Genomic DNA, 10000 nt, shown 5'->3' with positions numbered 1-10000 from the left:
GTCCATCTAATATGTTTTTGATTTGATTTTTTTTTAAACAGCGTCCAAATAATTTTGTCAAAACCTTTTTTTTTTCGACGTGCACTTACTTTGAGGTCTGATATCCCAATTTTTTATGGGATCTTTGTTGTAATGGAATTTTTTTTTTTAATGACGCAAAATATTGTCCATTACAACAATGTTAAACTAGGTCCCTAAGTGGGTTCGGATGTCAGACCTGCATATATGTAGACGTCGTTATTTTTGTTTGTTTGTTTTTTTTCTTTCTAATATAATATTGGATAGCCCACTTGTCTTAAAAGCCGACCAATGACGAATTCACGTGAGTCTGCTTATTTGTTTATATATCCGGTCCATCAGATATCGGCACCAAGACCACAGAGTTATTGAAGAGGCAGAAGAACGTTCTCCATTATTTCCAACACGTCAGAAAGCTGTTCCATTCCGGGGAGTGGCAGAACGCTGCTGCTGGCAGGCAAGAGAGGCTGGAGACCAAGGTCACCCTGGACCCAAATCAACACGTCCATACAGAGTTGTAGTTTTTTTTCCTCTTTGTTGTTGTTTTGATTTTTTCCTTTCGTTTTTATTTTTTAAAAATATTTTTATGTTTGTTTTTGTATTAGTAATATGTGACAAACCGCCTCAAAATGGTATTTTGTCGGGATGAAACGGATATGATTAAAAAGTGCATAAAATTTGATGTTAATAATATGGTCAGAAATATTAAAATTTGTGTTTTTTAACTTTATGAAATAATATTAATTCTCCTGAATTAAACATACAAACTTCACCCAAGTATCGTATTTTTGAGTAGAAATTAAAATGTCTGCACCTAAGTCAAACCAGTGATTGAATGTGGAAGGATGGCACGCGCAGGACAGAAGAGGCTAAGTGGTCTTGTGGTATGACACTCGCTTTCGGATCGTAAGGTCCTGGGTTCGAGCCTCGCTCGGCGTATAGTTAGGTCCTTGGAAATAAACTCTTTACTCACATTCTCTCACCGTACTCAGGTGTAAAATGAGTATCTGGCTGTCAACAGAGTTGTCTCTGTCGGAAAAAAAAATGTAATATCGCCTAACAGGCGTTATGTCTCGTTCTACATGTTACGTGTTGATGTTGGTCAGGGACCATTTTGTAACGCGCTTTGAGCACATTTAGTCGATTTTGCACTATATGAAAGCTCAATTTCAATTTTTAAGCTTGTATCGGTTGACAGTTGCGGAGGCCACGTCCAGGAGGGATAAGCAAAGATGATGATAATGATGAGTCAACGGCATAATACCATTCTGAAGTGCTGGTTTATATATCATGTGACCTTTTGAAGAATAGATTAATGTATGCTGGTTGTTTGTATATATTGATATTTGTAATTCTGATAAAAATAATTTATTACGACATTATGACAATTATAAGGCTTTTCAAACTGCATCATTACATAAAACGCTATCCTGTCAGAAATAGATTGTTCTAGAACTCATCCATCCGATAATAAAACTTGCTACTTTATTTTCAAACTGATTTTTTTTTCGTTTTTTTTTTTTTTCGATTGAACAAAAAAAGTTAAAAGGCGTTTGTGACATCAGTGCCAGAAAAGTTAAGCTTTTATATAGAGCAATAACCACTAATGAATGTGCTCAAAGCGCTTTACAGTGAGTCCGAAGCCAACAGCAATACTGAGCATGTTGAACGAGACATGCAAATACACCTGAGTATGGTGGGAAAATAAAATTAAAGAGTCTTTTCCAAGGAACCAACCGCAATGGAATTCGAACTTGCAGAGTATGGATATTTAGGTCCATATTTAGATATGGCTCGGTGACTCAATGGAACGATGTCTAGTCTTTTCACAAACGTTAAGCGAGGTTCAGCGTGGTCAGTGGATGAATGGATGATCGGGGAAAGTTCAATCCAGACGTTGTTTCCTTGGGTATGGCACTTAACACACATTACCCCACTCGGCTCAGGTGTGAATAAATTCCTAGCTATGGGCAGTGACAGATATTGTGAGGGTGTTAGTACAAAAAAGAACGCTTAAAAGTCAACTGGTACTGTATGAAATGGAAATAATATGGTTCTATATGTCAGCATTGTACCATTGGATAAGGCATATTTTAATCATTGCTATACTCGAATCAAGTGTGACTGAGAACTTGACTATAGACAGTGTCTGATATTTTTAGAGTGCTGGGAGAGAAAATAATTCGCATAAAATCCTATTTGTACTGAGTGAGCTTTTAAAATTAGCTTTATGTAGAGCAATATCAACTAAATGTGCTCAAATCGCTTTACAAGAGGTCCCTGGTCAACAGCAACATTTAACATGTAGGACGGGACATGCCATGCCGCCTGTTAGGCGATATTACAATTTTTCGGACAACGACACGGCTGTTTACGGCCATGTACTCATTTTACACCAGAGTACGGTGAGAGAATGTGAGTAAAGAGCCTTTTCCAATGACTCAACTATGCGCCGAGCGAGAGGCTCGAACCCAGGACCTTCCGATCCCAAAGCAAGTGACATACCACTAGACCACATAGCCGCATAGTGAAAAGCAAATTTAGTTCCACATGGCCTGCTGAGTTTAAAAAAAAAAAAAAGCAGTTGTAAGCGCATTAAACAGTAAAATTGTGACTATCCGCTACACAATTATTCAAATCCGTTGTATTTCATTGGTAAATAGTAGGTTTCCTAATGTAATTCCATATATCCTGAGGTATTCTTCACCGGGTTTTTGTGGTGTGAAACCGTTTTGATAAAAAGCGAATATAATATCCCAAACCTAAAGAATGCCCAGCTGTTGATGACTGGAGATATATTATGGGGTCGCTGAGAACATCCTGACATTTTGTTGAATCTTGCCTATGTGCTCGCGTGGGAGCCCTTAACTATAATGCTTTGAAAATGAAGTCTCGTATATCTTTGCTAAAATTAAAAGATTTTACCATTCTGCCCATTAAAAAAACAAAAACATTTATTTAAAATTTTGGCCAGAAAACGTGTCCTTCAGATATTGATCAATTAAAATTACGCTAACCCTGTCAAAAAGTCCAAACCTGGGACTTCGCAATCTATCCGGTATTTGATGTACAATAATATTATTATATCCTGTACGAGTCATCGGGAACTGCCAAGTTTTCTTGTTAGTTAAACATGTAATAGCTACTAAAACTAAATGTGGCTGGCGTGAGTTTTGGAAAGGTGGAGATTGAAACAGAAAGCGCGTCATTTTTTGCTTGATAATTAATTACCTTTTTTTTTTAGAAAAAAAAAGAACACAATATGAAAGCCATAATGACGGAACTAAGCTGTTTTGAATTGTATAAATGAAGTTTACTGGTGTACTGGTATGCCGTTATTGAATGGAAAAGAGGATATAATATTGATAATATGAGAATTATGCTACAATGTATTCATTATGTATGATAACAAAATAAGAAGAAGAAGAAGATGATGTCGTACAACGCACACCGTTAGCCGTTTCACGTTGTATCACATGATAAGTCAATTAAAATCATGGGTCAAACCTCTGTGACGAGTGTGTGTACGTCACAACAGATTTTCCCAACATCATAATCAATTCGGCACGTCATATTCACGTGACACGGCGCACAAAGTGTGTGGAGAAAACTGTGTATTATGACTATGAGTTACAACAATAAATAGCAAATTGTACAAATGAAAAATAACACGGTAGACGGTAAGGGGAGGGGGGAAGTATGTCTTTGTTTTGTGTTTTTATTGTTTTTAAGGGTTTTACGGCGCTTGCAACACATTTAGGTTATATCAGCGCCAGTAAAAAGGAAGAAAATGGGATAGTAAAAAGTTCTAGAATTACAATTAAAGCACCCAAGAAAAAGTAAGACATAGGGGAACTGGGAACAAATAGGGATCAGATGTAGATTCCAAGAGCTTACCACCAATGCACCTAGTTTGAGATCACCTATAAGTATCATCCAGACACAAGCACAAAATCCAACAAAGAGGAATACACTCAAATGCCCACATTATACATTAGAATAACAATAATACATTACAGAGAGATGATTTACAAGGAAAAAAATATCATCTCCCAAAACAATAACTATGCATTTGACTGTTTCCCTCCCATCTAGGACTCCGGCCAGGCCCAGGACAAAACCAAGTAATCTCATGCCAAGACAAAGACAGAAAGCAAGTTGGAAAACAGATATAAGGGGATAGAAGACACAGTATGTACCCCCCTGCCCACTATGGGAGGTCAAGATCCCCACCCAGAAGTATGTCTTTTAAATGTTTTAAATTGAGGAACAGTCACAAGTGCAAGATACAAATATGCAAAGGCTTCGGATGGGAACGGTATACATAATGGATGTTTCGTGTACAAACCCTTCGTCAGCAAAACATTTTCACCTTTTCGTTAAGAATCTTAAACAAAACCACCTTCCTCAGCTGCGACTCGAACAGTAAATCTTCTGGTATTTACCTGAGGTTTGTCACTAGTTTGTAAGATGATTTGATTACGTTTCTATGTCAGTGTTGATGGGCTTTGTATCAAACATACCTTTTAATATTTATAACTTTAGTTGATAGCTTTGTAAAAATTACTGGTTATAAATTGTAATGTGGAGAAAAAAATAGTTTTTATTGAATCTCACGCAACTCAAAATGTGATTTCTCAAAAAATGTTGATGTTATTTTGAAGCATATTGGCGAGAAAGTGTTGGGGAGTAGGGAAGTTTGTGCCAAATATCTTTTTACGTTTACGTATCAATGGGAAAAAGTTGAAAATCGTGAATATGAAATTCCCGTTGTGCTTAAATAGTTAGAGCTGTCGATGCCGATGGCGAAAGAAAAAAAAAGAGAAAAAAAAAAAAGGGGGGGGGGGGGGGGGGAGATGCTGGAGTTGGGCACTGGTCTTTGGCTTGCTACACAACAAGCTTAAACCTCAACAAACGGACATTCTATAACATGAGTCTATTTTGTTGATATACCATGTTCCATGATTTACTTCAACAGTTAGAAGTTGCCACAAATATGTACAGAGAACAATGAAGGCGAATAAAAGGGGGAAATAAGTAATGACGAATAAATGCAGTCCGAATCAGAGAAATGATCAGACATAATTAAAAAAAAGACATAATAATATGATTTTATTCATTCCTCTCTCTCTCTCTCTCTCTCTCTCTCTCTCTCTCTCTCTCTCTCTCTCTCTCTCTCTCTCTTTCTTCCTTTCTTTCTAACATGCACACAATCCGAGTCTTCAACATTCCTTGCCATGCAATGACCTCATTCTCATCACATTCACTATAAGTTCAAATGATTTTTTGCCGGGTCACAATCTTTTTAATGCAAAAGAAAAGAAATGGGATGTTGTTGGATGTATTTTTGTTGTTGTTGTTGTTGTTGTTGTGGTATTTGCATAATAATTTTTTTTTAATTTCTTTTTACTCATATTACACTATGAAAATGATTTTAAATGTGGAACCTGGCAATTCAAGGTACATAATTTTTTCACCACCAATTTCGTGGGGTAAGGATTTGAGTCACTTCCCTTCATTAAGCCCACATAAGTCATTCACAACATCGGATCATGCTACACAATCACACTTGAGCTTAAAATATCATGGGACTTGATTTTTGAAAACCGATTATATTATATATCTGATTCAAATTAACATTATAATAAAAGGGTAAAAAAAAAGAAAAGAAAAAAAAAAAAGAAATGCTAAAAACATTTTTTTTAAATAGAATAAAAATATCAGGGAGATAAATTTAAATTCAAAGATTACATAATAATACAAAGTTGTTGTTGGTGTTTTGTTTTGTTTTGTTTTTAAAGTGGGGGTGGTATTTTAGCTTTGGTTGTATTTGCTGGGTGGGCGGTTCGTTATTTGGTTATCTTTTATATTTTACGTTTTATCTGTTTTTGATTCAATTGTTTGTTTGTTTTTTGTTTGTTTGGTTTTTTTGTTGTTGTTTTTTTTTTGTTCTTTTTTTTTTTATTTGCTTATCTTTTTTTTAATATACGTTTTATTTTGTTCTGTTATTTTGTATTAAATGATTCAGAGAGAACTCGAACCTTTAAAGCGGCGTTGGCAGAAGTGTGTCGACAGACTTGGCTGTTACGTAGAGAAATGAAGGACGAGTCAAGGTATGAACACGTGCAAGAATTTTGTTGATAGCATAAAAAACGCGGATTTTACAGGCATTTTTCGGTTAATTATGAAAGAGCCCTCGTATGTGTGTGTATTTTTGTTATATTTTTCTTTTGTTTGTTTTTTCTTTGTTTGTTTGTTCGTTCTTTTTTGTTTGTTTTATTCAGTCGACATTTTTGATGTAATGTTTACTGGTCACGCTGAAGGAAATCTGTTTGTTGAGTCATAGTCCTAGCACGACAGAATTATGCAGGTACATAATGATGAGTGTATAGGCCTGCTCTATGCGTTAGAAGGGTCCCCATCGCCATTGACGTTCTTTTCACTGAGTGGCAAATCCTCTTTGGGCTCATCTGGATCTTCCTCTATGATTCGGATCTAGGGAATAAAGAAAACAAAAAGACATTTTATGACTAAAGGTTAATATCTTATTTGTTACCCATCGCCTCAACACGGTTCTACGTCCGGGTTATTTTGAGTGCTGAAAATTGAATTGATGAGATTGGTTCTATACAAGGAACGGATTTGACGTCTCTCGGGTCTTTGTTATTGTTTTTAGACAGCCATTTTAATGATTGGCTCTCTTTAAATTATATCACAATCAGACTAAAAACGTTCAAGGTTACACATAGTTTTGTGTGTTGGTAAGTTTTATCTGGCTGACATCAATATATATGTCCACGTCCAGTATGGCCTATTCTTGTTGTTTATTCTTTTGTTTTTTTTTTCCTTTTGGGTTTTTTTTTTCATTTTGTTTTTGTTTGTTTGTTTTAAATTTTATTATAGTATAGCTAAGCATTACAACTTCTGCATCTTTTAACTGATACAGAAGAAATATCAACTGATTCATCAGTGTGACTTTCTAAATCACTGGCATCATCACTATCGTCAGTCGCTCATACAAGAAGCGGCCACCACAAACTGAAATGGGTATGGTATAGAACAAACACCTTCAATTTATAGTAAAAATAGTATGAACAAATGTGTATGAAACGTGCTGACCGGTAATCAGGTCTGAGGTTCGATTCCCAGTCGAGGTAGACTGATTTTTTGAGATTTTTTTTTTCTTGCATTTTTCTTTCTTGCTTTGTCTGGCACCGTTTCATATAGACTTGGTCAGATCTTTATCTTACACCGGTGTCGCCTCCCTAGTTTCTCAACTTGATATACTTTGTCAAAATTGTGAAAATTAGGTTCAATTTGCATACAGCTTCAATTGCGATGGACAACATGTCATTTGTTACCATCGCCTCAACACGGTCCTACGTCATGGTTATTTCGAGTGCTGAAAATGGAATTGATACGACTCTGTAATTCTTCGAAGTGCCTGCTACACATTTAAACAAAGAAAGCCCAATTCTGTTCTTCTTCATCCTCCTCCTTCTCCTCCTACTCCTCCGTCTCCTCCTCCTCCTCCTCCTCCTCCTCCTCCTCCTCCTTCTCCTCTTCTTCCTCCTTCTCATCATCATCGTCATCATAATCGTCGTCATCACCACCACCATAACCACCACCACCACCATCATCATCATCATCATCATCATCATCATCATCATCATCATCATCATCATCATCATCATCATCATCAACAACAACAACATCTTCCTACTCAAACTCCAAATAAAATGACTGACTTAGCTGTGCTGTCAATGATAAATATAAAAGCAAAAAGAAAAAAGAGGAAAGAATGGTTGAAAATAATATGTTCGATCGTCGATAATAGACCATGGCCACGAAGAAGGCGTGAAACACATTGGATCAATTCCACCTGTTTCTTTGACAACCACTGTATAGTTTTGAAGAATTGGAATTCAATGTTCTACGATCTTTCCTCTATATTTGTCTGTGATAGGATAACAAAAATATTTTTAAAATAAGGAGATTGGGAGAGTAAAAATAGAGGGAGGGATTGTGGATATGGGGGAGAGAGAGAGAGAGAGAGAGAGAGAGAGAGAGAGAGAGAGAGAGGGTAGAGAGAGACATACAAGAGAGAGTGGGCATGGGAGAAACATACAGAGAAAGATTAAGAAGATACTGTGAGAGAGGAAAGAGTGGGGGTCAGTGAAGGAAAACAGACAGAAAGAGAAGTGGAGAGAGAGAGAGAGAGAGAGAGAGAGAGAGAGAGAGAGAGAGAGAGAGAGGACATAAAGAGAAGAGAAGAGTAGAGTAGAGGGGAGAGAGAGAGAGAGAGAGAGAGAGAGAGACAGAGAGAGAGAGAGAGATACCCTGTCTTGCTTTAACTTTTAAGAAAAGTATGAGACACTGTATTATCTTTAAAGATAATCACAAGCTGTGAAGACGCAGTCAACGTAAATTACATAGAATGCTGATCGGTATAGCTTAAAACTAGATGTTATCATTCGTAGATCAATGCAGTATATCTATCCTCCTTTAATATATAGTGTTCTCCTATTTCTCTTATAGATTAGTATCTGTAGAGCTTTTTTTTAAAGTAGTCATTCAGTCATAATTTTCCCATGAAAAAGGTTCTTTACTCACATTCTCTCACCGTACTCAAATGTAAAATGAGTACCTGGCCGTTAACTGCGTTGTCTCTGTCAAAAATAAAAAAAGGAATGTCGCCTATTAGGCGTCATGTCTCGTACAAGATGTTACGAGTTGCTGTTGGTCAGGGACCCCTTGTAAAGCGCTTTGAGCACGTTTAGTGGATATTGCGCTGTATAAATGTTCTCATTTCTTTAAAAATGTATATTATCAGTCGGTCCTCACCTTCATCTTCTGTGCCTGATATTTCTCATCGTCATAGTCACTTGACAACAAACAAGCTTTGGCTTTCTGTAGGGATGCGTTGACAGCGAATAAGTTCTCGTAAAGAAGGCCTGCAAGAACTCCGCCCAGGATAGGTCCCAACCAGTACACCTGCATCGATAATAATAATAATAATAATAATAATAATAATAATAATAATAATAATAATAATAATAATAATAATAATAATAATAATAATAATAATAATAATAATATTAATAATAATATTGCACTGTAGCTCTGATAAAATATCAGACTCTAAGCATTTCAATTACCTTGGCAGTATATTTAAAACACACACACACACACACACACACACACACACACACACACACATTCAAGAACGCCGTAAAGTTATGAGTTACGATAAAACGTTTTAGTCTTGCATTTATAATCATCATCATCATCATCATCATCATCATCACCGCACCATCATCATCATCATCATCGTCGTCGTCGTCGTCATCATCATCATCATCATTATCACAACACCAATACCACCACTACCACCACCACCATCATCATCATCATCATCATCATCATCATCATCATCATCATCATCATCATCATCACAACCGCCACTCCACCATCATCATGACAACCCACCCAGTGATCCTCCCATTTCCCAATGACCACAGCAGGACCAAAGCTACGGGCAGTGTTCATGCTTGACCCGGTGAAATCAACCTGAAAAAAAAATTCAATACGATTAATGTACATGATGGAACACACACAAACTGTGATGCACGTGATTAATAGTTAATTCATCCGTTATTATGAAACCAAAATGCCATGGTTCAGGTAAACTACGATGTTGATGATTGTAGGACCGATCGATTCAGTGGTTTAATCCTCCCCTTACCAACTATAGGAAAATCGTCACATTCGTTATGATACAACCAACATTTTTCTTATTCAAATTTCTTTTGTACATCATAAAATTTAAAGAAAATGAACAGTGTTATGGCAAGAATTTTACTGCCCTTATCTCAGAGTGATAAAAAATCTATTTTTGTGTTAGTTGGGTGTGACGTTTTCGGGAAAATCCTGAAAATGGCCGGTAAGGAGAGAGTTAACTTGATTTTGTCTATGTGGTGAT

At 36.5% G+C, this 10000-nt stretch overlaps 1 protein-coding gene and 1 long non-coding RNA gene across 2 annotated transcripts in view; one reads left to right on the top strand and one right to left on the bottom strand.

The window, feature by feature from the left end:
- LOC144977070 (uncharacterized) overlaps nt 1-1514 on the top strand; it is a 2001-nt gene extending 487 nt beyond the window's left edge. Inside the window, exon 2 of the long non-coding RNA XR_013646232.1 lies at nt 361-1514. This is a non-coding gene — a long non-coding RNA (uncharacterized LOC144977070). The remainder of the gene's footprint in view (nt 1-360) is intronic.
- A 1795-nt stretch (nt 1515-3309) lies between these two features.
- The window catches only part of LOC144977069 (aquaporin AQPAe.a-like), a 41482-nt gene continuing 34791 nt past the window's right edge, over nt 3310-10000 (bottom strand). The window contains exons 5-7 of the mRNA XM_078921815.1: nt 9508-9588; nt 8863-9012; nt 3310-6513 (exon numbers count right to left, since the gene is read on the bottom strand). Of these exons, the coding sequence (XP_078777941.1) occupies nt 6418-6513; nt 8863-9012; nt 9508-9588 (327 nt within the window). The 3' untranslated portion in view covers nt 3310-6417. The remainder of the gene's footprint in view (nt 6514-8862; nt 9013-9507; nt 9589-10000) is intronic.

This window comes from Berghia stephanieae, chromosome 7 (assembly GCF_034508935.2).
Source record: "Berghia stephanieae isolate SIO BIC M18660-M18661 chromosome 7, UCSD_Bste_1.3, whole genome shotgun sequence".
Lineage (NCBI taxonomy): Eukaryota > Metazoa > Mollusca > Gastropoda > Nudibranchia > Aeolidiidae > Berghia > Berghia stephanieae.
The sequence above is the reverse complement of the archived record's forward strand: the minus strand, read 5'-3'. Positions and strand labels throughout refer to the sequence as shown.